Source organism: Apiospora phragmitis, assembly GCF_038363925.1.
Source record: "Apiospora phragmitis strain CBS 135458 chromosome Unknown utg000002l:1.0-5516284.0:1.0-5523493.0, whole genome shotgun sequence".
Classification (NCBI taxonomy): domain Eukaryota; kingdom Fungi; phylum Ascomycota; class Sordariomycetes; order Amphisphaeriales; family Apiosporaceae; genus Apiospora; species Apiospora phragmitis.
The window spans coordinates 2,482,693-2,508,518 of record NW_027117400.1 but is presented as its reverse complement, the minus strand read 5'-3'; the positions used below and the strand labels follow the sequence as shown (position 1 = coordinate 2,508,518).

The 25,826-nt window shown below is 52.2% G+C and overlaps 8 protein-coding genes across 8 annotated transcripts; 3 read left to right on the top strand and 5 right to left on the bottom strand.

The window, feature by feature from the left end:
* Positions 1-5,151: 5,151 nt before the first annotated feature.
* Positions 5,152-5,583, bottom strand: PG994_001607 (uncharacterized protein; the record flags this gene model as incomplete). The annotated part of the gene is made up of 2 exons (XM_066853016.1): positions 5,152-5,321; positions 5,496-5,583. The coding sequence occupies 2 exons, from the start codon at positions 5,581-5,583 to the stop codon at positions 5,152-5,154; spliced, it is 258 nt and encodes an 85-aa protein (XP_066721157.1).
* A 1,222-nt stretch (positions 5,584-6,805) lies between these two features.
* On the bottom strand, positions 6,806-9,051 carry PG994_001606 (uncharacterized protein; the record flags this gene model as incomplete). The annotated part of the gene is made up of 2 exons (XM_066853015.1): positions 6,806-7,180; positions 7,225-9,051. The coding sequence occupies 2 exons, from the start codon at positions 9,049-9,051 to the stop codon at positions 6,806-6,808; spliced, it is 2,202 nt and encodes a 733-aa protein (XP_066721156.1).
* Positions 9,052-9,624: 573 nt separating this feature from the next.
* Positions 9,625-12,042, bottom strand: PG994_001605 (uncharacterized protein; the record flags this gene model as incomplete). Its single annotated transcript, XM_066853014.1, has 6 exons — positions 9,625-9,783; positions 9,918-10,585; positions 10,639-11,326; positions 11,539-11,779; positions 11,842-11,877; positions 12,026-12,042. 6 exons carry the CDS (start codon positions 12,040-12,042, stop codon positions 9,625-9,627), a joined length of 1,809 nt encoding a protein of 602 aa, XP_066721155.1.
* A 918-nt stretch (positions 12,043-12,960) lies between these two features.
* On the bottom strand, positions 12,961-14,251 carry PG994_001604 (uncharacterized protein; the record flags this gene model as incomplete). The annotated part of the gene is made up of 2 exons (XM_066853013.1): positions 12,961-13,789; positions 13,827-14,251. The coding sequence occupies 2 exons, from the start codon at positions 14,249-14,251 to the stop codon at positions 12,961-12,963; spliced, it is 1,254 nt and encodes a 417-aa protein (XP_066721154.1).
* Positions 14,252-14,716: 465 nt separating this feature from the next.
* On the top strand, positions 14,717-15,632 carry PG994_001603 (YggS family pyridoxal phosphate enzyme; the record flags this gene model as incomplete). Its single annotated transcript, XM_066853012.1, has 3 exons — positions 14,717-14,824; positions 14,894-15,060; positions 15,131-15,632. The coding sequence occupies 3 exons, from the start codon at positions 14,717-14,719 to the stop codon at positions 15,630-15,632; spliced, it is 777 nt and encodes a 258-aa protein (XP_066721153.1).
* Positions 15,633-19,413: 3,781 nt separating this feature from the next.
* Positions 19,414-20,358, top strand: PG994_001602 (uncharacterized protein; the record flags this gene model as incomplete). The annotated part of the gene is made up of 1 exon (XM_066853011.1): positions 19,414-20,358. One exon carries the CDS (start codon positions 19,414-19,416, stop codon positions 20,356-20,358), a length of 945 nt encoding a protein of 314 aa, XP_066721152.1.
* Positions 20,359-20,928: 570 nt separating this feature from the next.
* Positions 20,929-22,717, top strand: PG994_001601 (threonine synthase protein; the record flags this gene model as incomplete). The annotated part of the gene is made up of 4 exons (XM_066853010.1): positions 20,929-21,027; positions 21,100-21,145; positions 21,166-21,471; positions 21,537-22,717. Coding segments are annotated over 4 exons (1,632 nt in total), but the record flags the coding sequence as incomplete, so codon positions are not given.
* A 526-nt stretch (positions 22,718-23,243) lies between these two features.
* PG994_001600 (uncharacterized protein) lies at positions 23,244-25,265 on the bottom strand (the record flags this gene model as incomplete). The annotated part of the gene is made up of 4 exons (XM_066853009.1): positions 23,244-23,609; positions 23,721-24,554; positions 24,626-24,781; positions 24,846-25,265. 4 exons carry the CDS (start codon positions 25,263-25,265, stop codon positions 23,244-23,246), a joined length of 1,776 nt encoding a protein of 591 aa, XP_066721150.1.
* Between the last annotated feature and the right edge of the window lie 561 nt (positions 25,266-25,826).

The following is a 25,826-nucleotide window of genomic DNA, read 5'->3' as shown; positions in this document are numbered from 1 at the left end:
ACCAGTGACTCGGCCGATCGAAGTCCGACTCTTTAGTTGGATGTCATAGACGAAGACGAGGGAGCAGTTGGGGGTAGGCAAGGCTCGGGGCAAAAAATAGAAAGATTATTAGGTCAGCCTAGGTCGAGCTAGGTTGTAGTAAGTAGTAAGATCGAATTGGATGGATGCATGTAAGTAATGCAAGCACAATCGTTGTCTGGCTGTCGTTCCTTACTTTTTTTTTTCTTTCTCTGATGCTCTGCTCGGGGTTTAGCTCGATAAGCATAAGCGGTTGATTCCTCTCCCTCAAACCCCGAAAGTTCGCCTGGTGCAGACAGACACAGACAGTACCTAATGACAGTCGAAAGGCCATGGCTTGTTGATCGTCCGCTTCCGTGGGGCTGAAGAAGGCCATTCTGCCATTTACCGCACATTGGATCGACCCTCACCACTCTCTCGCATCTTCGAACTCTTGGCAACTGCTACCCGAACTGTGCTATTACTGTATTTAGCAGAGGCTACGTCGCGACCAAAGTCCACCACCACGTGACGGTCTACTCATTTCCTTGACACTTTCCCGAAGCGATGGGCAAAAGCGCCGATCAGGCAGGGAGCGGCCTCGGGCGGAGAGGGGAGGGTAGGTCTGGGCAGATGGTTTGTTGGGCAAGCGGGTTCCGTTCGGAGGAAAAAGAGCGAAACAATAACGCCTCTCCACTTTGGCACGTTTGTTGGTCTTGGGTCGATCTTCAGACGTGCAGCATCGCTCAACGGCAGCGCCCTTACAGCAGCAGACACACACACAAAATGCCATACAGCCATATCACGACAGTCACATGCGACAATCCCCTTCGCGTGCCCACGCGGTAAGTGGAGACGATGTATAAGAGATGTCTAGGCAGATGGCAGATCTCTTTGCCTCTCATGCTTCGGTAGTCACTACCGGTTCTTGGACCGTGTCGCCTCCAGCCCTTTCTCATTTTCCGCCGCTCCAATTGCGCAACATGCGGTCAGCCCAAATTGCCGAATTTCCAAACTACCACATACCTGAAGCCTTATAGCCCATTCCCCCTCCCCTACATACTGTCCGTAGCTTCCCTGCCGTCAAGGTCCCTCCCAGTACAAGTCCCAGTAATAACAGTTACACCATATTATGACGCGCAATGCTGTGGAAACTGCGAACACATAGCCAGAATAGGCAAGCAGGTAACCTCGGACTGCCTGCACTCGCACTTACACTGATGACACTGAAAACCCACGGCGCGAGACGGGTGCGGCGGCGCTGAGCCAAAGAGAGACAGCAACAAAGAGCCACAAAACCCATCGAGTGTCCCAATTCCTCCATCCGTCCGCTTTGCCCGCTCATGCATGCCGACTCCACGTGAGTTTCCCGGCTTGGCAAGTCGTTTGAGAATCCGTCGTTTTGGATACTCGGCCGCCGCAACCCATCCAGGGGATCAAATCCGAATGCAACCTCAACCTCACCCAGCGGAAATATGGGGTGGCACTAGTCGTCTTATTACCGATCGTCATTGTTCTCCCCTTGGCGGTATGACGGATGACTGCACTCTCTTTTCGATGTCTGACCACTGTCACCCTCACTGTCTATCGGTAAGGCTGCTGCCAGCGCGGCTCACGGCTCGGTGGCTGGGCCAACGAGACGTTTTGGATTAGTACCGGTACCAGAAGCAACACATTTCGGCACGGCCGAATGGGCGCATTCCCAATTAATCCTTGTCGGCCGTTGCAGATGCTAGTCAAACCCGATAAATACGCCAGGGGTCATTCCCCAACCTCGTCCCCGTCCGTCACGTCGCTTAGCTCACTTGCTCACCTACACATCGACTTTGAATTTTACCACCCTGGATCGATTCGTTCGGGAAAAACATGCATCGGGCGGGTGCTGCTGGCCCATCTTTTTCTGATCATCGCAGCGCGATGTACCGCAGTCTACGGTGAGTGCCGGCCCTAGACGACTTAGAAGGCGGTATTCATTGTAGTACTAGTCTATATGAGATGCTGCATGCTTCCATGTTGCAGGGGTTTGGTCTGCAAGATCTCCTCTTCTCTTCCTACCTTATCGGTAAGCGAAAGGTGACCATCGGGCTGGGAATCATCACCAAGGGCCGGGCCCATGACAACTCCTACGCGTCTCAGGCGATGCAACGCACAGCCGCGGTACTTGATGGATTAATCAATGCTGGTGGGAGAAATCCGGAGCAAAAATTTCATTTGTTTTCGCATACGTACGATGGGCTTACATCGTGACAACTGTTCTCGAACACATCATCCCATCAAGGCAGGAAATATGCACGAGGGATGTGGCCCCAATCTGGACTGTGCCAGGTTAATCCAAGTGTGGTGTTTCCTTTCGATGGATCAGTCATCCAAGAGTGCGTCTATGGCATCTTGGTACTGCAGGCCGGAAATATGGCATCGGCAGACTTCGGAGTGACCAGCAGTATAGCCTCTGTAAGCGTACCCTCAAGATCGTCGCCCCTTCAAAGCTGTGGGTAATGTAGTCTGATAGAACGATCTTGTGAAGCGGATGACATGACATGGCTTGAAGGGGTCCACGATTCTGTCGAGACAGTCACCCGTAGATTTGCTTCGCCCTTGGGATTCGAGAAAGGGGTTATCTGAGTTCCTAACTGTCCGCTACTTTACTTCTTTGTTACATGAATATGGAGATTTCAATAGTGACTTATGAATGATACGAATGAGAGCGGAAGCAAAGCCAGTGCCCATATGAAAGGCTCTTCTACCAGTATGCTCCTACACCTGCCAGAGTGTTTTCATAGTAAGGCCTCTGGTCGTCGCTTTGATCAGGTACTCCTTCTCCCTTGTGTTAACTGAGATATCATATTGTGGCTCATTAAAAGGGGTATGTAAGTCACTTAGTGACTTCCGACAACGCCACATAGAAGATCCATGTTCCGTGATGTTTCTTCTATATGGAAAGCGCGCTGGTCATTCGGGTTCAAGGATCAATGCGATGGCGAATCCGGGCTTGGTGCCAGGACGATCGTAACCTACCTATCCCTCTACAACTAGCAAAGCATCTGAGAGATGTCCACCATGGCGCATATATAGTAGCACGGACGTGAATGCGCTGGCTAGGACGATGGCTCACACGGCCCTGGTCCTGGTCCTGGTCTTGGCAGGCTTTGAGGAGAGACTATAGGACACCGCCTCTTCGTGAAGAAGACGAGCAAGAGAAAGCCTGCGGGCGTTTTTCTCAAAGAGACTCATCAATACGACGAAGAGAGAAAAGTCGGCAGGCGTAATGAAATAAGACGGCAAAGACACAACACCCGGTCTCGACATGGTTCTGGAAGAAAGCAAGGACGGGTAAAAGATGGACTTCAAGGAAATTGGGGAGGGTCGGGGACATGACATGATAGTGGAACATACACATCTTCTACATCTACCATCATTTTCCCCAATGGCAGCTAAAAACGAGTGCTTCCTGTCAATTCCTTAGTGCTCCGAACAACGAATCACTGCTACTATAGTCAAGAAGATGGGGAGTAGGAGTCAAGTACGTCGCATTCTCTTTGCTTACTCACTTCTTTAGTAGGACAGCCGATGTCATAAGTGGTGAATCTCCTTCAGCTTCCGGATACACACATACCTATCTCCATAACCCTCCTCCGATGCGTCCACTTCGATTATTTCTTGGGTGATGTGTCACTTTGACAGCTCATGAAAATCCATCAGCAGCAATGTCTCATCGAGGGAGTGTTCATGGCCAGCGCCCGCCGACCGTTTGAACAATTTTCGTCAAGAATCGCACGAACTCTGGGGACGATGTGAAGAGTAGAATTCGACGAACTGACATCTTGGAAGTCCGTCGTCTACACACTTTGGGAATAGGAGGTCAGCCAACCTGAGCACTGCCGCCCAAAGCTTGGCTCTGATATACCAAAGGGAGGCACCCCCTCCCTTCTTTTCGCTGTATCACTATACACCACAATCATATATACTGCCTCCAGGCAAGAGACATAATAAGATCATCAAATGAGGCACACCCTGGTCCCCTTTGGACCATGTATATACTATTTAGCTGGACATATGATAGGCAGCGCGTGCCGTAGCGCCTTCGAGTTTTCGAGGACCAATCAGCCCTCGGTAGAGGAAACGACACACACCTCAGTCGATCATATCCGGACCAAGTATTATCGGCGGGCCGCCGCCCGTGTACCTCGTCAAAGCCGACCCTCGCTCCGGGACAGGCTATCAAGCCCTTTTCTTTGACTCGACCAAACTTCGATCACATCGATACGTCGCAGAGCCTATCGCATTGGGACAGTACATCACTCCAAGAAAAGCGAGAGCTCCGAAGCTTCACCGTAGTAAAACACATGCCGTCCACTGGGGACCGGCGGTATTGGCTGGGGAGGACGAAGACCCCGAAACCGCATGAGGAAAGAAGTTCATCGAAGTGAGCCAAGAGGCGTACGGAGCCCCTGACGTGTTTATATATGCATTGCTGAGCGACATCAAAGATCCGGAGCTACCCTGTAGCCGCACTCTTACCAGCTCCCACGCATACAGGCTATTACGGAGCACGTTCCACACACCTAAGAAGATGAAGCAGTTTTGCCGCTCCCTAAGCGTTGAATAGAACAATAATAACATAAACCTTGCCCGAGATGGCCGGCCAGTTATTCTTACAAGAGGTTCCCACAGCATGCGCCGTTATATCGCAAGAGCTCCATCCTTTGAACTGCCACAGGCACGCGATCAGGCGACGCGACATGTGCAATCTGGAACGGACCAGGCGCCTGCGTGCTTAGAGTCATACACCAGTCAGTGGTACACGTGGTGATGGACATATATCGCGATACGTGGAGCAAGAAAGAGGTGTAAGGATGAGTCGCGTGGAGGTCCATGAACGCCTGGACCAGATTTCTATTGATGTGTAGCATCATGTGAGATGGATGCTACGAAAAGTCCCAAGCCGGAGAACTCCCTTCCAGGTATACCTCGCGTCGTCGTTAACAGATCGACCGTCAAAATGAAAAATCCCATTGCATCATATCGAGATATGAGCCCGCTATGCTATGCTCCTGTCACCCCGTTCGTGCCTTCACGTCATGTCTCTCCTTCGCAATCCCTGCCGTTCCCTTTTCGACTTGGCGTGGGAAGGCGGATCCTGCCGGATAAGCGCCTCTATGCGGCCTCGGGCAGGTCGATGCTCTTGGACTCGCCGTCGGCCTCGCCGGTCTTGACCGTCTTGCCCGTCTTCTTGATGGTGCGGAGGACGGTCTCGTAGTCGAGGCCGGGCTCGGCGACGACGAGGGCCTCCTGCTTCTCGAGCGAGACTTCGTGCGACTTGACGCCTATAATGTCGCGAAAACGGTATAAAGTAATTAGCGCATATTTCTTTGATTTAAAAAAACAGACTTCCTTGTCGCCCTCTTCCTCTTCTGTCTTGGGCGTGGTTGCGCGAGTTGGATGGAGCGGGAAAAGCAAAGTGAGGCAGATTGCAGGGCCAGGAAGGCATGGGAGCTTACCATCGAGCTTCTTCAGGACGCGGTCAATGGCGCCGGAGCAGCCACCGCAGCTCATGGCGACGCCGAACTTGTAGGTGTGGTCGGACATTTTGGTTATATATGTGTATGTTGATGGACGCAATATGTGAGGTATGTAATTGGGGGAAGTGTTGGTGGTCGGCGACTTTCAGGGTGTTGGCAGAATATATGGCGTTCCGTGGTTGTTCGCAATCGAAGATGTTGAGGTTGGCGACGAGCAAATGATGGGAAAGGGATGGGAAAGAGTTCAGGCACGACCAGGCTCTTTATGTATGCATTTCAATGGGGAAAAAAGCCACGTCTTCGCCTCGCGCTCTTTCTTTTAGTTTTGCGTGATCGAAATAGAGTACGGAAAATGAAAGGAACAAAATGCATTAATAAGCCGGATGAGCAAGTTTCCAATCCCCCCTTCCTGTTCCAGTAACAGAACAAGAACACGGCCCTTGCATCTCCTTTTTTGCCCCTCCCCATCTTCCGACAGTGTTGCTTCACAATCTGACAGGTCGTCAAAGCAGCGTCTCTGGTTGGTTACCGGCTCTCATGTTAGTTGTAAATGCGACAGAACCATATTCTTACCCCGCCATATGTTCCTAAGAAAACCATGGGGTTCTCATATTAGCGCAAGACGTTGTCCTGGGCTAAGTCAAGTATGTAGCCCTACTGTAATCTGTACACATTGTACATACACCTGGAGCTGGGTGTATTGGTTACAAATACCGTATCTGGTGTGTCCGATGCCTGGCAATTTCTAGTATTAGTTTCAACCTGTCTTGGTTCTGCTTTGGTTGAGGCCAGTGGTCGAGATCTACCTTCCTGTTGAGCATTTCTATCATGAAACATGAGCAAGTTTTCTCAGCCTGAAACACTCACAGGTCAACGTCCAGCCCTTGCCAATGTGACAAAGCGTAACCTAACATTTAGAGAAGCTGTTTCACACAGACTGATTCTGGATGACTAAACGTGCCTGCAGCAATTCTGGACTAAGCCTACAGTACATCACATATATGATGATGACACCTCAAGTATGCATCGTCACTTGCATGCTGACAATCAATGCACATCTCAGATACGTACCAGAAAGCTTGGTTGAAAAGTAGGTACCCACCGTCGTCTATCTGCCATAGCACGGAACGGGCCGGTAGCACACTGCGGTGGATCCATGGCCCGACTTATGTATGTCCCGTCAAGTTCTAAATTAAGAGCGAGAAGCAAATAGGGTGACAGTATGCGTTGTCTTAATGATTATCTGTATTCAGCGAGATTCACTACGTAATCAATGGCGGTTTGGCCACTCATCGTGCAGGCTCCAGATGAGGCATATCATCATCATCACCACCACCGTCTGTGTCCCTCTGCCTTGCGCCTCCCGGTTCTTGTGGTTGGGCTTCCGCTGCTATCAGGGGCGGCATTTCGTCCTCGTCGTCATCGCTAGGCCAACCACCCGGACCCATGTATCTACCATCATCGTCGCTGTTGCTTTCGTTTCCGTCGTGTAACGTTCGCACGGGCCAGATCATATCCATGAAGTTTTGCCAGAGTCCGGCTTGTTGTTCGTCCTGCTGGAGTTCATCTTCTGCATCTTCATCCCCGCCGGGCACGTCCGCATTTTGACCGTTGTGGCCAAGCGCTACCTCAAGGGCTTGGCGGACTTCCTCGGGGCGCCATCTCTAATGACTTGTTGCAGCATCTGTTCCAATTCAAGACGGCCGACACCGTTGGGCAAAGGACCCAGCATGGGATTATCAGCCGCACCGCGATCGGGTGTCCACTGCACTTTTTGAGTCTCGTAACTGAATATGTTCTCTTCTTGAGCTGGCGGCAATGGGTCGAAGTCCCAGTTTGGGAAACTGTGTAGCATTCCGTTGGGTACCAAGCCCATTAGAGCCGGCGTGTTGTCAAGATACACGAACCGGCCAACATTCCGCCCCGCAATAGGCGGTGGTGCAAGGGCATCCATCGATGATTTTTGGACAGACGCAGCTGCGTCTTTCAGCAGCCCGAGTGCTTGGGTATTATCCCAAAGAGGCTTCGTCTGGTGGACATAGAGCTCTGTAAACAGGTTCTCATGCTCATCTCTAGCCTCTGTGCCCCATATAGCACGAGGTACGTCTAGGCCCAGGGCCTTGAACAGTGAGCTGTATAACCAGGGCAAGCGCTCCATACCCTCAATCAAAAGGGCTCTGGCACCCGCGTTGTCTTTTTGCTGCAGGCGCGCAAGCACGAGAGTCTGCCGGATATAGTCTTGCGCTGTATCACACTCATCCAACGCTTCCGAATCGCAGAAATCTATGAACCATTTCGACTCATGGGCTCGGATGGCTAATGGATGCAAGAAGTGAATTACGCCGTACGGATCGGCCAAATCCATGCTTAGTATCAGCTTGGTCCACTCAAGGGCTGTTCTGTAAGTGCCTTTCATAACCAAGCTTTTCAGATAGTGGTATCCAGCAAGCCAGAATTGCCTGTTTTCGGGCCTCCGGAAGTCCAACCGCGCCTTGCCTTCTACCAGCTTCTGGCGGAATGTAGATATCGAGACACGGCCCAAGGTGAACAGAGCACGCTCGCACAAATCCGCGGCCAGAGACGAGTTCTGATCCTGCTTTGCAATCTTGCTGACCTGGATCAACGAGGAAACGTGGTAAGGGTGACGATGTAAGAAGTGCACCAGCTGCATAGGCTCATACATCTGTGCAAGGGCGAAAAATTGTCGTTCCAGGTTGTTGTAGTTCTGATCGTGTGCGAAGCTGAACTCGACAGTACCGCACTTCATTTCTATTGTTCCGTCCTTCACCTGCTTCATCGTGAGCCCGTCCGTCGCTGCTCTTGGCCATGTCTCTTTTCCCGGCAAAAACGGATTGCGACGGAGGGTGACCTCAGGTAGAGACTTTCCCGGAACGCCTCTAAGGAAGGTTTCCAGGTCCACGTTCTCTCGCATCTGACGCGGGTTCCGTCGGTGGTTGCGGTTCTGCTCGTCTTCTTGCTCTTCCATCTCTGCTGCTGCCATCGCCTCACGGCCGAAAAGCGTGCGCATCTCGTTGATGGCCCTGAGGTGAACAGTATTAAGGCTTAGAAGCTCGCAAATACGTTCGTAGGGGCCCGCAGCTGCAGCGGTGGCAAGGCCGGGGACAGAACCATCCTTGGATGGCTTGGCTACCAAGTTGAGTTCACGAAGCGCACGATCGATCTCGTCGGCATCGTCGGGTGTCTTCGCGCCGGACGCTGTATTCTTGTTGTTGGTTTCATCCACTGCCTTCTTGGCCTTCTTCTTCTTCTTCTTTTTGCTCTTTTTCGAGGCCGGCTTGATAGCTTCCACTACTTCCGGCTCCTCATCTGGGGCGACATCTTCTTTATTATCGCTGTTGTCGGAGTCGTCCTCATCGGCACCACCCAGGGCTGCAAAGCCAGAGAAAACACTCGGTTTAGATTTCTGGACCCGGGGTTCGTCGCTCTCAGAAGCGCTATCTTCTTCTTGCATGCGCGCTTGCAGCTGTTCCAGCTCTTTCTGCTTTTGCAGCTTGCGCAACTGTCTGCTCGACATGATCGCGGAGTCGGAGGTATACTTTGGCGAAGTTAAGAAAAGCTGATCGTCCTCGCAGTCTTACTACAGGACACAAGGGAATTTTGTGCAAGTGGAAGTGGGATGAGATGGGATAAGTGGTCGGCTATGGTGGGGTAAGTTGCAAAAGGCAATAGCAAAAGAACTCGCCCGGTGTGCGTCATACCGCAAACAAAAAAAGGTATCTGGGTTAGGTTAGGTTACTAAGCTATTTGGCTAGGTATGCACCTTTACGCCGAGAAGGTGACACCAAGCACCAAGAAAACCCACTGCTACATCCCTGGCAGCACAATGACTGATACTAGATATCTGGATTGACCACAACAAAGTTGCCAGGATTACGATGGCGTTCCGTTATTCATGTTCACAGTAGAGAAGGGTTGTATAGCTTGATATGGCGCTTGTATTAACCATCCGTGGCTTTCTCAACTATGTACAAAGCGCTAGTTGGCCATTTGCATCAAGACTATCTGATGGACTGGACTTTCTCCATGACGTGCCTATCGTTCCTTGACAAGCAAGGGAAATCAAGTTGGTATCAGCGCACTATCGCTCCTAAACCATATGCTTTCCCCCAATGTTTCCCAAGGCTTCCCAAACCCTGATTTTGTATTTGATCCGTGACAACTCCTCGTAATCATCGTTAACGCCTTGTTCGTTCTCATTGATCGTTTCGTAAAGTGACAAACGTTCTGAGCCCATCTCAGATTGTTGCTGTCATGCCATATTTTACACGCTGTACAGTAAGATTGAAGGGTAGTGAAGGGTAGTAGGAGGTATGCAATCTCGCCAATTATGCAGTGACCATTACCGGGAGGTGCCCTGTTCACCCCCCCGAGGTCGGAAACCACCTCGACTGAAGCCACGACCTCCACGGGGCCCTCCGCGACCGCCGCGGCCACGGCCTCTTCCCGGTAAGACCGGTAGCTACCATCAACGCTGCCTTGGCCAAAGGTTTCCATGTTCTTCCTTTGCTCCTCACCGCGCCACTCGCGGCCACCAGGTTTCTGACCACCACTTTCAGATCGCTCCTTCGACTCGCTCGAGATGTTGTCAAAGAAGGATCTTGTCTTGTTGTAGGCTTGGGCTGGGGCAGGCTCCTCGGCCACTTCTTGAGCCTCGGGGTCGGGTCCAGATCCGTTTGGTGTCTCGCCCAGAGGTGAACCAGCGACAGCTTCCTTGACAAGATCTTGCTTGTTGAACTTGGCATTAGCCACCTGGAAGTCGAAATCGGTTTCAGGGACGTCAATCTTGCCAGCTCCCCCAGCACGATTGCCCCTGCCACGCCCTCGGGTGCTAGGTCCACCTCGAGTGGTGGCATTAACTCTCATCTCGTTGACCTTCTTGGTGAGATTGTCCATAGCATTCCCAGTTCCGTTGGGGGCTGGTTGCCCAGCCCCAGGAGCTGTTGACGCATTTCCTAGTTTCGCCATTGCTACAGCCACAGCATCCTTCGCCTGCTGGGTCGCATCACGAATGCTTGCAGCAGATGGAGGGCATTGCCCGTCGTAGCGGGCTTGATAGAGGCCGCAGCAGCAGTTATCTGAGGCCCAGATTGCGCCGAAGGACCTGCCTTCGGAGCGCCGGCGAAAGGAAGAGCGGGTGTCACACGGTTGTTGTTTCTTGGTCCTGTGGGAACATTCTTCTGCTGATGAGCGACCTTAGCAGGACCGTTGGCGTTGAGCGACTGCGCAGTGGCTCTTACTTCCTCTACACTTGGCTTGGAGTCGACAGGTGGTGTAGGTGCCGGAGCCGACCTAGGAGGCGGTTGGGTTGCAGCCTTTCGTTCGGCAGCCGCCTCGCCTTGCGGGGGGGTTCCAGCTTGATTCGGCCTCTCAATGCCAGGAGGAGCCCCAGGTCCAGCACCAATCGGCGTAGGCTTATTATCCTGCTGCGGTGTTCCACGCATGCCTTGACCGGGAGCACCAGGAGCGCCAGGGGGCCCATGGGGTCCAGGAGGGTAGCCAAAGTTGTTCCATGGGCCTGGGCCAGGCGGGAAGCCCTGACCAGGAGGAAACCAGCCGGGAGGAGGGTAGTGCATGCCACCAAATCTTGGGTCTGGGACAGGACCTGGACCACCGCCACGGCCGCCCCAAGGACCTGGACCAGGGGGAGGAAAGAAGCCAGGCTGCTGGAATGGCGATGGATTGAAACCACCTTGGCTATTGGGCCCAGGAGCGGCATTATGAGGACCTGGGGGGCCAGCTGGGCCAGCTGGGCCAGAAGGAGCGGCAGGACCGACGGGACGAGCGCGAGCCTAAGCGACGGGTCATATGTGTTAGCGATATGGTTAGGGCCAAAGTGATGCTGTGCTTGTATGGAAGGAATTTGTGCTTCGTAGATCAGAAGGAAGGCAACGGAAATATCAACATGAAGTTTGTTTGCGCAATTCAGTCAAGTTATAGGTTTACATCCGAAATGTTTCATCATGAAGCTGGTGTAGGTGAACGAAAATGGAAGAAAACTTACACCGACAATAGCAGGGTCGTCCGGTACAGCAGGAGGATTATTCTCTTTGGTGGCAGGGGCCTCTTCGATGCGCAAATCCTTCACATCGCTTCCACGGAAGACGATGTACTCATAGACCTGGTCTGATGCCGCAAGTTCTTCTTCGGGCTGGCCCCTACGCCCTTCGGTGCCGTATGATCGAACATTCTCGAGAGACACCGTCGACTCTTCCGCATTGATCTCGTGTAATATACCCGAGTATCTACAAAGATGGCGGGTCAGTACGAGGCTGAAGAGCAAAGGGTAGAGGAGGAAGACACTAACCTGATATCACTCTTTGAGATGAGTGATATGCGCGAACTGCAATGATGGAGTCAGCATCGATGCCACCAATTGCTCGTAAAGCTGCACGGTGAGCTCCATGATGATAGATGGCTGACGATGCGGAGGCGGATGATGTAGCGAAGCTACACCAGCGGCAACCTATGGTGATGCTGAAGAAACATACCCCAAAAATTCCGACATTTTGCAAATCTGAATGCGCGAGATGCGCAATTTGTATGGATGCGAGGAGAGGAGGAGAGAGAGTAGGAAAAGTAGAAAATAGAAAAGCAGAGTTTGTGGTGTGGGAAAATCAGAGAAGCCCGTGTGGATCCGACTGGGAGCTGGAAGAGGCTGAAATGGAAATATGTTCTCTCTTGGGCTGGTGGGGTGGAGGTTGGTCAGAAGGTGTAACCTAGCCTAGTGGGCTAGTGTGGTTGGGGGTGACCCCACCAGAAAGCAGAAAAAACATTAGGTGACCTACATGACCTAACCTAGCATTGAATGCAAAGGTAGCTGTCTACTGTATTATTCTGCTTGCTGCCAGTCGCTGATGGATAACCTCATACAGAAGAATCGAAATATCTCTACGAATTTCGTTAACTCGTTTGAATAATTTTATTCATACCTAACTATACAGAAAAACTTTGTTTGCATGGGATAATGCACTATTTCCGTGGGGATGCTGCAGAATCACGGATAATGCACGTATTGAGCTCCAGATGCTGGGCTAGCAGGCTATGCACTTGCATGTAGCTAATGTAAGTAGCTCACTCTGGCTGCTTGCCTCCAGCCACATTATTACCCTAGTAAATATGGGTGCGGGTAGCACCGTAGCAAGCGACTCAGCAGGAGTACAGAGACAGTCAGTATCAACTGGCGATCAATGTGCCTACCTAACCTAGGTATGTGATGAATCAAACATGAATGTTTGGATTCAGGGTATCTCTTTCGCTCATCAACTAAAGTACTGCGCTACGTACATATTCCTACTTGTACACATTGGGTTATTACCAAACCATGAGGCCCTCTTAGCCGAGGCATGTTTGCTGCGGTCTCTCCAAATACTACCCTCCTGTAGCAAAGAACGATCATCATCTCTTGTTTACAGCCGTGCTACAGTCAGTCACTGTGGCCCTCTCCCATTTCCTCGTCCGGATCAGAGCCAGAGCTACTGGTGGTGTCTGCCGGGTCCACTCCCGCTTCGCTCTCCAGCTCGTCACTCGCTTCGGCGATTTCGCCTTCGTCCTCGCTCGTCCCGTACTCCACCAAAGCTTCACTCTTGCGTTTTTGCGGGAGCCGAGGAGCCTTTTGGGAATTGCTGTTATTTGCGTGTCGTTCCGCCAACTGATAACCTTGTGGGAGTTGCATGCCAGCTCGAGTGACGTAGATTGAGGGAAACTCCAATACTTCCATGCCAGACAGTACCGATGCCAGGCTATCCTCTGCGTTGATGGGTATGAGCTTTTGGGGTTCGCGCGAAGGCGTTCCGGGGACGTGGAAGTAGAACTGGTATTCGGCTTTGATGTTGTCGGCGCGCCTTTGCCTGTCGCCCGGCTTTATCGGCTTTTTCTCGCTTACTGTCGTCAATGTACACCAGGAGCCATCCGCACGCTGAACGGGCATTGTAGCTGCTGCCCAGGTCGAATTTTCCCAGTCTTGTCCGCCGAAAGTAGCACCAACATCGTCGTCTGCCCCCGTAGCCTCAATTTGTCTTTGCTTCCTTTCCTGCTCTTTCTCTTTCTTTGACATGTGCGACCGTCGATGGTATTCGCGACAATCATCGTAGCCAAGGTAGGTAGGCATACTGTCGAGCGTCTTGTTCAGCAGCTTTTCGGGCTGGAGGGAGGAGTTTTCGGTGGAGGAGGCGGCTGGGTCTAGAAAGCACCATTCGACCTGCCAGTTGATGGTTTGTGATCGCTTATTGAAAGACGTAGTGTTGTTTCTTGGCCTGGTCATGCCATATGGTTGGTGTTTAACGGTGATACCCAGCGTGTTCAGCTTTCTGACGGCTGCCCGCGCCCATGATCGCGAACCGCCTTCCAGAGTCGTCCGGCCCCGGCTCTGTCCCCTTGTTCATACGTGCTTTCTTGTGCGGAGGCCCATGGGATCGGTCGTTTTGTTGCGCGCGCCCTGGCAGGATACCTCTCTCATCCACCAGAAGCTTGTCTACCTGCTCTAGGTTTCTCTCGATCCCGGTCAAGTAGTTGTAATCATGGTCAATGCCCGCATCGGTACGCAGCTTGGCAGGCGGCATGTAGACTGTCGGATCACGCTGCCCATTGCACGAGGACCATTTCTTATGTTTCTTGACGCATGGAAGCGAACATGTGTTGGCGCCGCATCGAGGACATTTGTACTTGGGTTCTCGAATGTGGCATATACCGCAAAGCGAAGTCAAGAGAGGATCCATCGTCTACAAGAGGGTTGGACTGAGGACCATGTCATACATAATACTGTATTGCAATAAGACTGACTTCCAATGGTTCAATGGAAAGTTGGATTATTAATTCCAGGCCCGGTAATGTTTGGACTTGATACTTTTTGGTCTTTGTACTTTTTCTTAGGCAATCTAATCTGAATGTCCCACTTTTGCTTCTACTGCATTCGGCCCCGCAAACATGAACGGAAGTGGTTCCGCTACCTGGAAAGTAGGTATGATCCGTCCACTCACCACCACTCATCAGTGTGCCTAACCAAACACCTTGACACCCATCTACGTACATAGTAGTATACCAGCAGATCGTGTAATTCAAAGCTCCAGATATAACAATCTACTTGGATCAGCGTAGACCTTGACTGTCTGCATGCCTCCAGCTGGCTCGACTATCTACCAGGTTACCTGTCGTCCATCACTAGTCATACTCATACACAAACGATGACCAATGAAACCGAGATGAAGGTCGACCCATCCAGAGCTGCAGCTCTGATATCCCAACTCGGCGGAATAAGCGAACGCGTCGCAGCGGTGGCAAAGGGCAAGAATGTAGGTTGGCCAACAACGCCCTGATCACGCCATCGGAGCCAACCAACCAACTGACTGTTTGACACTCAGGTGCGTCTGGTTGCAGTTTCGAAACTGAAGCCGGCCAACGACATTCTGGCGTTATGCCAGCCGCCAACCTCGCATCTGCATTTCGGCGAGAACTATGCTCAGGAGCTACGCCAGAAGGCAGAGCTTCTACCTAGAAGCATACAATGGCATTTCATCGGTGGTCTGCAGTCTGGTAAGGAAGAGCTTCTTCTTTCCTTCGCACGCCCTCCCTCAACCTAGATGCTAACGATGATGCAGGCCACTGCAGAATCTAGCCAAGATTCCAAACCTTTTCTGTGTTTCGAGTGTGGACAGCACCAAGAAAGCACAGGTCCTGAATGAGTATCGCGGCAAGCTCCTCGCCACAGATCCAGAGGCTCCCAAACTGAACATCCACGTCCAAGTCAACACGTCGGGCGAAGAGTCAAAGTCCGGGTGTCCTCTGGGACAAGAGACGATTGCTCTCTGCAAACTAGTCGAGGAGGCGCCCCATCTCAACCTCTTGGGTCTCATGACTATCGGCGCTATTGCTCGAAGTGTTGCTACGACAGCTGAGAACGAGAACGAGGACTTCACGTGCTTGCGGGAGCAGCGCGACTTGGTTGTAAAGGATTTGGGATTAGACCGAGAACTAGAACTTAGCATGGGCATGAGCGAGGACTTTGAGGGCGCAATCGCCATGGGAAGCAGCGAGGTGCGGGTAGGAAGCACAATTTTTGGAACCCGAGGACCGAAAAGCGAGGCGAAAATTACGGTATGAAGGCCCTGAAATAAATGCAAATATTTCAGCATCAACTCCTAGGTTCGTGATTCCTGCATTTTGGTGATGTGCAAGCATGATATGAAGCGTCCATGCGTCTTCCGCCGAGGGCTCCCGTGACGCCCAGGGGTCCAGGGCATAGTGCCATGCCGAAAGCCAATGGCCTCTTCGTGTCCGATATAAAGAAAGAGGGGCCACGAAGGCATGTGCTATCACTATCAGATAAGTAGACCGGCCAACTGGGTATTACTTCAGTGGGCATAGAAAAAGGGGTGCCAAGGCGGATGGAGCATATTGATAAGTCCCGAAGGTCTTGGTGGCGAGGCGCTGGGCAACGACATGGAAAGAATCAGAGCTCCAGCATTGGAGGAAAGTCCTATGCCCAGATAGAGGGGGCCAAAAGCCTATCCGGTTGGATTGCTATCATCACACGGGAGCAGCAAGTGGTGATGGTTGGCAATGGTCCACCAAAGGGGGTTCTTCTGTTTGTCTTTTGCGGCTAGAGAACTAGACAAAAGACCTTCCTCTTGACCTACCTATACTAGACTCTACCGACATAGGCGACAACACTCAGTCTTTAGGAACAGGTCGGTCAATAACCGGATAATCTGGTGGGCTGGTGGACTCGACAATATTTGATATTCACCAAGCAGTTCGGAAAGATTGTCATCAGACTGAGTCTAATGAGCAAGCGATCAACATAAGTCCAATGTAAGCCCAAAGTAGGACAAGGCCAAGAGATTGAAGTATACCTATGAAGGATTACTGGGCGGACCGGCGTCAGGCATCGATTGCATTCCATCAGGCCCTGAGCACCCCATAATGACAGCAATCTGCAACCAAGTGCGTCGGGGATGTCTTGATAAGATCCTGCCGTACAATAAACCGATGGCGCACCATAAAACTAGAATATATGCATTTCCCATAGCTTCTGTTAAATACACCCTTTATCTATGCCTAGACGCCCACATGTTGGTACAATATCGATTTAGTAGATCCAAGTCGTGGCCATACTGGAGGATAACCCAACAGAATCGCTTGATCGTGGGTTTATTTCAGGAGGATGTGTGAGAGACATGAGACCCATAGATGCGATGAAGTTTCACAGAGCTAGAATTCCCACAACTAAAGTTCCCACAAGGGGCTGGGCATACGACTTCAAGTGGCAATAGCCTCCAAGATCGGCCGTACTGTATTTCGGATATCACAAGATCCTCAATGATATCTTTGGCCATCGAGATCGAAAACTCCCCTGCCTCATCGTCTCTACGAGCTTTTCGGGTCTCTTTGATGTTCAGCAACCCCAGTGCAATAGAGAAAAGAGGTCGGATGGACTAGCCTCGGTCCCCAGGTTCAGGGGTCGATGGACTCCGGACGATCCAGATATGCATCCCATGTAGATCTGGACGATGAGGTGCCCAGCCCATATGCGCGCTCAGGAATTGGACCCGGCCCCTTATGTCTGTATGCCCAAATTATTGATGATCAATATGGGACAGCCGAGGATAAAAAGTGGCCGGTACCAATTCCCCTCACGCTTGCATGAATGAACTGGCTCAGAAAAAGTTGATCCACGACGAGTCATTGGTCAGGAGGCCGTACTGTGGCTGGCAACTACAGCCTCAGGTTAATGGCTCGCACATGCTCACATCTATTCTTCCATGTTGGCCATCATCGTCAGTCTGATCTCTAGCCCATGTTATGATAAAAGTCAAAACAGCGCAATATCTTGCAGAACGGAAGCAATGTACGACGATACAGATGAAGCCTAGGAGGTAGATCGCATGCATTACTGCCCGGATCGGACAGGCTGCATAGAAGGCCTCTTCCCGTGTCTCACTTCGAGAAGCAGGGACACGTGGTTTCCAACGGTAATAGATAATGTGCATTTGTTCCGGGCGGTTGTGGCGCTCGTAGCCGTAGTATATGCTGATCCCTTCTCGATACCTACTTGGCTGCAGCGCTTGCTCATGTACGTGTGCGTGTCCGTCAACGAACCTGGATGCAAGCAAATATGCTAGCCTACCGTGTGTAAGCACTACCGTTTCATGTTACCAATTCGTTTCCTTCGTTATCTGACCTGCGGATAGATGAAATGACCTGCGTTACTCGTCGTACAGCTCGTCACAACCACGACGACGACAATAGCACGCGTACACATATCTCGTCCATAATGAACATGGCTACGTCGACTTGGATACTTCGAGAGGACAGCCGCGAAGTTCTGGGGAGCCGTGGTTGGCTGTTCGGCTTGGAAGAGAAAACTGTGTACGATACCTAGTTGGGACCCCGTCTTCTGCTAGGATCTTGTTGGCCAGCCTCGACCTCAAGATATACAACCATCTACATACTATGGATCGATGTAACCAACCTCGTTTTTCTTTTCGTGCTCAAAGGCCGACACACCGGTCACATCCGTGTGGCAGCAACTTCCTTCTTCCTCGGTTTCATTTGGAGTCTGTGACAGCCGCACTCGTGTTTAACCCCAACAGCCGGCGCCAATTGGTTGTGCCTGAAGACATCACTGGCCCAACTTCTGCGTTGACTTACTGTTTAGGTACACGATTATCGGAGCCGCCAATGATGTCGTCCGGATTTTCCAGGCGCTGTTATGGTTATTCAGTGGCAGGATTTTTCTTTTTCTTGCAGCTGAACCGCGATGATCCTAGCAACCGACGCATATCTGATCTTATATAGCTGGCTGGCTCCAACCATGTATGATGTTCATCATTGCAGTCTGTTTCAGCATGGTTATTCCTCTGAGCATTGCTTTTCACAGACCGAGTCTAACTCACGTCTTTCCCTTCACTCGATTCCCTTTTTGCGCGTCGCGACGGCCAGATGCCACGATCACCGGGCCCACCACCAGGTTCTCCAGATACCCTAATCAACGACATGCAGCGATCGACTTCAGGGTATATCCATGGATCCAAGGGGCTGTATATTAATGTTGTCTATTTTCATTCAAGATTTGGGAACCCCTGACCTTGGATGCACGCAGCAGTTAGGTAAGAGCTGATGGAGTCATGCGAGTGGCTGGTGTCCTTGGATCAACGACGTAGTTGCGCCTGCCAGACCACGTTGGATATCCAGGAAGGGGCACAAACGGTAAAGCCAGGAAGAGCATATATACTCTTAGAAGCCTCGTTCAATGTCAAGGCCTGATTGTGCAGAACAACTCACCAACGAATCACCCTTCTCACCAAGCTAGCCTATAGCCCTTGGATACCCCATCGGTTCATTAAAAGACTTTATCTTTTCCCATACTATTCCACAACAAGAATCAAGACCACTCAGTCTACCAACACTCATCATGGCTTCCAGTCAGGACCCCCCGCAGTTGCCTCTATCTGGGCAAATGGGGATCACTGGTGGCACCTCCGATCTTCCCGAAGTCCCTGAGCGCAATTCCGACTCAGACACAGCCGAAGGTCTGCATAGTGGGCCCCAGAAATATGTTCCCCGGCCCAAATCTGGCGATGCAAGCCGCCCTCGACGCGCGAGTTCGGCACGGCCTCAGAGCAGGCCTCCTCAAATTGGGAATTCCCTTGGAGGTTTTGGTCGTACCTCAAATTCACGCGAAAGGGATGATTGGTGGGATGAGAATGACTTCGCTGACCGTGACGTTCCCCGGGGACGTGAAGAGCCCAAACACCCAGACCTCCCATCCCGAAGAGCCAGTCGAAGCCGGCCTCCCCGGGCTTTCCTAAACCGTCAATATAGCGACATGGATCAGCATACTCCCTCCAAAGGCAATTTCGAAGAAACACGCAGCCACAGGATGGGACCAATGGTAGATGAGGAGATGGGCTATCCTCTCCGAAACCGTCCTACTTGGAAAGAGTTGAGCGACGCGGAGAAGATTGAAGTCCTCCGCCTCCCAATGACCCACTGGATGAACTCGAACTTCAAGAACCACTTTGTCGCCAGCTTGGGTGAATTCATTGGAACCACGCTCTTCCTCTTTTTCGCATTTGGCGGGACTGAAGTGGCCAACATTCAATCTCAAGCCAACAACGATACAGGCAGTTCAGACAGCAACACGACAACCGGCGGCGCCACTGGTTTTGACGTCTCGGTTTTGCTGTATATCTCCGTTATTTTCGGCATGTCTCTCATGGTCAATGTATGGATCTTCTTTCGCATTAGCGGCGGTCTCTTTAACCCAGCAGTGACACTCGCCATGGCCATGGTGAAAGCCATCTCACTCACGCGGGCAGCATGCTTGTTCGTCGCACAAATGCTAGGATCTCTGCTCGCCTCGGTTGTGGTCCGATTTCTGTTCCCCAAGAAGTTCAACGTCCGAACGACGTTGAGCGGTGGCACGACCCAAGTCCAGGGCGTCTTCATCGAGGCTATACTCACGGCAGAGTTGGTCTTCACCATTTTCATGATGGCAAAGGAGAAGCACAAAGCCACGTACCTTGCACCGGTGGCGATTGGCATGGCTTTGTTCATAGCCGAGCTGGTCGGGGTCCAGTTCACTGGTGGCTCGCTCAATCCAGCGCGCTCTTTCGGGCCATGCGTCGTCACCTTGACGTTCGATCCCGAGCATTGGATTTACTGGATCGGACCAACCATCGGGTCTATCATAGCGGTCGCCTTCTACCAATTCATCAAGACGCTGGAATATGAGGTAAGCAGCTCTACGAGCCACACCATTGCAACCAGGAAGTCGCTAACAGTGCATAGATGGCCAACCCAGGTGCTGATGGTGACCCGGTGAACGACCCCACCGTCAACCCTGAAAAGAAGGCTGAGATCATGAGCCGCAGGCGCTCATCGTCCACTGCTAGGTGAGCATGGCAGAGGTGGATGGCAATTTGAGCTTGAAGTGAGAAGAGCAGCAATGGCAACAAAACGGATTTATGGGAGCACACGAAGTCATGATGATATATGAAATGATAATACGGACGATAAAGAGCATAGGAACCCGGGTTGAGGTGATGATAAATGAGTACTCTAAATATAATTGCTTTGTCTAGAAATTGCAGGATGTATGCATCATGCTTCAAGAAAGGCCGTGAGTGGCCCTGAATGGCCCTGAACTTTGACCTTCACCCCTGCAGAGATCGCCAGCGCTAGAATCCAAAAGCGCTTTAGTGCGGGGCAAAGCCGATTTTCGGGCAACCATCGCCCTCCTTCCTACTCATAGTCTAGATTTATTTGCAACAGACTGACTGACTTACTTAATACTGGCACGCAATTTTCCTGCATGTAAGCACGAACCTACAAGAGTCTTCTTGGAACCATTGGAGCATTCTGTTGACAACTCTTTGATAATCTTGAAGTCCAGATACACGATTACACTATGTTGAACGGTGCTACTACTAATGGAGAAGCCTCCAGTGGCTCGCCCCAGCGCTATCTCAGCACGCGAGGTGATGACTACGATGTACGAGGACCTACCTTGCTGCCCCTTTTGGACAGGTTTAACTTTTGGGTATAAATTACTGACGCCAGGTAGCTCTCTTTCGAGGACGTCGTGCTGAAGGGTCTCGCATCTGATGGCGGTCTTTACATCCCCGAACAGATTCCTGCCGCTACTCAGTGGCAGAGCTGGAAGGACCTCTCTTCTCAGACCTTGCTCTCGAAGTCCTGTCGCTGTACATCTCTCCTACCGAAATCCCCCGCGAAGACCTCAAGGGCATCATCGATCGGAGTTACTCGACATTCCGCGCCCCCGAAACCGCCCCTCTGAGACATCTGCACGACAATCTCTACCTTCTCGAGCTGTTCCACGGTCCTACATTCGCCTTTAAGGACGTTGCGCTGCAGTTCCTGGGTAACCTTTTCGAGTATTTCCTGACGAGGAAGAATGAGGGCAAAACTGGGCGAGGTGGGTTCCAACAATATGACGTCCACTGATTGAACACAGAAGGGCAGTGACTCACAGCAAGACAGATCGACACCACTTGTCGGTTGTAGGCGCGACGAGCGGCGACACAGGGTCAGCTGCTATTTACGGCTTAAGGGGCAAGAAGGATGTATCCGTCTTCATTCTTCACCCCAAGGGACGAGTTAGCCCCATACAGGAGGCCCAGATGACGACGGTGCTGGACAAGAACGTCCACAATCTGGCTGTCACTGGTACCTTTGACGATTGCCAAGATATCGTCAAGGCCCTTTTCGCCGATCCTGACATCAACTCGACACTTAATCTCGGTGCTGTCAACAGCATCAACTGGGCTCGCATTCTGGCCCAGATCGTCTACTACTTCCACTCATACTTCTCTCTCGTTAAAGCATCGTCTACCTTTAACCTTGGAGACAAAGTCCGGTTTGTGGTCCCCACGGGCAACTTCGGCGATATCTTGGCAGGCTACTTTGCGCATCGCATGGGGCTTCCCGTCGAGAAGTTCGTGGTCGCCACAAACGAGAACGACATCCTCGATCGTTTCTGGAAGACGGGCAAGTACGAGAAGAAGCCGGTTCACGGTGCTCAGGCAGAAGGCGGACTGGCACAAGATGGTGCCCAAGCCGACCCCGAAGGCGTGAAGGAGACGCTAAGTCCGGCTATGGATATTCTTGTCTCGAGTAACTTCGAGCGACTACTCTGGTATCTTGCGTATGAATTTGCGGCGTCGGCGAAGATGGACGACGAATGGAACAAAAAGCAAGCCGGCCAAGAAGTTGCTTCTTGGCTGAAGCAGCTCAAGACCAGCGGCGGCTTTGGGCCTGTCTACAAGGACGTTCATGAAGCTGCCAAGCGCGACTTCGAGAGTGAGCGGGTGAGCGATTCGCAAACCGTGGAGACCATCAAACAATACTTCAATAAGATCGCCTACGTCTTAGATCCCCACACAGCTGTTGGAGTTGCCGCGGCCGCGCGCTCCAAGCAACGCGATGAGCAGACACCGCACATTTCGCTGTCTACCGCTCATCCGGCTAAGTTTGCGGGCGCTGTCGAGATGGCTCTGAACGACGAGAGTGGGTTCGACTTCGAGAAGCAGGTCTTGCCCGAGGAGTTTGTTGGATTGGAAAAGAAGGAAAAGCGTATTGCCGAAGTCGAGAACGACTGGAAAGCTGTTCGCGAGCTCGTCAAGAAGCAAGTGGAAGAGGAGCTGAAGGCCGAGGAAGCATGAAACCTGACGAATAAGACATGTCATGACATTCGACCACATGGCTAAGTCTGACCAGCCTGCTTATTATCGGCATAGATGATAGATAAAAACTCCCGATTACAACAATTCAGCAAAGCAACACTTTTCGTCATCAGTGTTGCCCAGTAGCCAACCTTTCGTTCACTTATCCTAATATCTGCTATGTTGGGGGGCACTATAAGAGTGTCACGGGATACAACAACCACTTTCCTTGAGTTGCTGTTGTAGTCAGTGTTTCGCTTTCAAGTCTGGCATGTCTTACAACCAAAGAGCGAAGAGCGAGCAGTTTGGCCAAATACGAATACGGCGGGTAAGTGAAAGTAAGAGGTAACTATGCATGCCAGTCTCACCTGATCGCCCAATCAAAGCGCTCCACAAGAGCCCGGCTTTCCCAAACAGGCACCGTATGTGGGTAGGTATACAGTGATCGTCGGTATGGCCCAGGTTAGAGGTTAGGTAGGTAATCGACATAACAACATGCCCTTCATTTATCCTTCCCACACTTTCTTCAAGCCCCCGCCAGGATATCCTCGGCCGCCTTCTCGCCCAGCATCATCGTAGGACACACGGGGAAGGCGCCCGGCACGACGGGGAAGGCGCTCCCGTCCACGACGCGCAGGTTCCGCACGCCGCGCACGCGGAACTGGGCGTCGAGGACGGCCATCGCGTCGTCGTCGGCCCCGATGGCGCACCCGGACGTCACGTGGTGGCTGTGCGCCTGCAGCTTGAGGTACTCCTTCTGCTCCGCGTCGGTGCAGCCTGCGGCCGCCTCCTCTTGCTCGTGGTTCGCGAGCGCGCCCGGGCAGGGGTGGAGCTCGTTGTAGGGCGTGATGGGCGCCGGGGCCGAGCTGAAGGCTTTGCGGAAGGTCTTGATCTGTTGGGCGGGGGCTGTGTTAGAAATAGAGTTGGCAGAGAGACGTAGAGAGAGAGTGTGTGTGTGTGTGTGGGTGTGTGTGTATGTATGTGTTTGGTTTTTACTACTTACGGCATCCAGCTGTTCCGTCAGGTCTTGGTCCGCACCCGTCTCATAAAAGCGCAAGTTGATCTCGGGGGTATCCCGCGGGTCCGCGCTGCGCAGGCGCACGTAGCCGGCCTGCGACTTGGGGTTCATGTGCACGAAGGCGCACTCATACTCGGCGGCGCCGTAGTCGTCCGGGTAGCCCGGCCAGTAGCCCTCGAAGGCGAACGAGTTGCACCAGGCGTAGATGTTGCGACCGTACTTGTCCGAGGCCGTCGGCGTCTGCAGCATCACCGAGATGGGGCCCGCGGAGCCGTTCAGGGGCTTCGCCGCCAGCGCCAGCAGGTTGTTCTCGTAGTTGTCGGCCACGCGCTCCCCCACGCCCGGCAGGTCCTTGACCAGCGGTATGTCGAACTTCTTCAGCTCCGCGGCGGGGCCGACGCCGCTCAGCTTCAGGATCTGGGGCGTGTTGAAGGCGCCGCCCGAGAGGATGACTTCCTTCTTGGCGTAGGCGCGGCCCGGCTTGCCTTGGGCTTTGGGGTCGTAGCGCGGGTCTGCTGCGTACAGGCACTTGCCTTCCAGATACTCGACTCCAATGGCCGTTGGCTCTTTGGCTTTCTCATCAAACAGTACCTTTGTCACGAGGGTCTCAAGTTGTATCGTCAAGGGGTATTTGGCCGAGTCGGTGAGAGTAGCTTTGAGGTACGTGTTCGTTCCCGTGCGCATACCCTGCTTGTTTGCATGGGCGGAAAGGCTAAAGACGCCTGTGTCATGGTCTCGGTTGGGATCTGGCGCATTCATATCCTTCTTGGCCAAGGAAGCCAGATCGGATTTGTTGCCTCCCGTAGCCTCGGCCAATTGCTGGGCCATGGTCAGGATGTCGCTGTTGCCAGATGCCCAGGCAGTATCACCAATGGTGGTGCTCAGCCAACCGTCAAAGCCGTGCCCAGAAGTCCCCTGGGTAGGTCTTCGTTCTTCTCCATTTTGATCCAATACTTGCGCATATTTTCGGCTAACCAGCTCTCATCGCCCGTCTTGTTGGCGATGATATCCCAATCGGCGTCGGCGGGTAGGGCGCATACACCGGCCTAGCTCATTGTCAGGATTTGTCTGTCTTCATCAATAAGTCAATGCCCGGCGGTGGCTTCTTACATTATGCATAGCACATCCGCCTAGTGTTCCTGCTCGAGGATACCAGATACCCAACTGCTCGGCGCCCTCGGGTGGATCGAGACCCGTGTAGAAGCCGCCATCCGTCTTTCTCCAGACCATATGCAGATACTTGAGCTCTCGTTCAGGATCCTCAGAATGCTTGGTCCAGAAGTCCCATCTCGTCTTCTCATCGTTGGTGGCAAGATTGAAGTTGGCTAGCGTGGAAATGTTCGGATTGTTCGCCTGGTCGTCTCCAGCCTCTAACAGAAGAACCGAGTGGCCGCCTCGGGCCAGATTTGCCGCCAACGGTGCACCCGCCGCTCCTGAACCCACGACGATGTAGTCGTAGTTGGCAGAAGAGTTCTGTGCTACAGCAGTCGTCGCGGCGAGCACCAGGGCTCCAAATAGACGGGAAAGCATTGCCAGCAGGGGTCAGAGAAACAACGACCAAGTGATCTTCCAACACTACTACAGAACACAGCCTTGAGCATGCAATATCCAGTGTTATAAGAAAAACGGCCAGTATTTATAGTCGTCGCCCATTCCCCCGCATTGGCTATAAATCTACATGGTACAAGAGGGGGTGAGCATGAATTAGATATGGCTCATCTTGACCATGCGGAGAAGTGGGAGTTGGAGATACAATCCCCCCTATGCGCCAGCATGATCATGTTGGCGAGGGCCCAATCAGAGAATAGTCGAATGCAGGTGGCCGGGCTTGGCAGGAGATGTCGAGGGGTTGAATTCACGACGATGGTCTCTATTCGTCGGTTGACACGCGATTGGCGGACCTGCGTATGCTCTTGGTAGCATCGTACGTTGACGAGAATGGATCCCATATCCCATATCCCGTGCTATCGGTGCGAGATACCGGGTAATAGTGATGGCCCAGACATGAACGACTTGGTTCTTGGCACTGCTGACATTGGACCATTACCACCCACCAGATTCGCACAAGATCTCGTCATGTCCAATAACCGG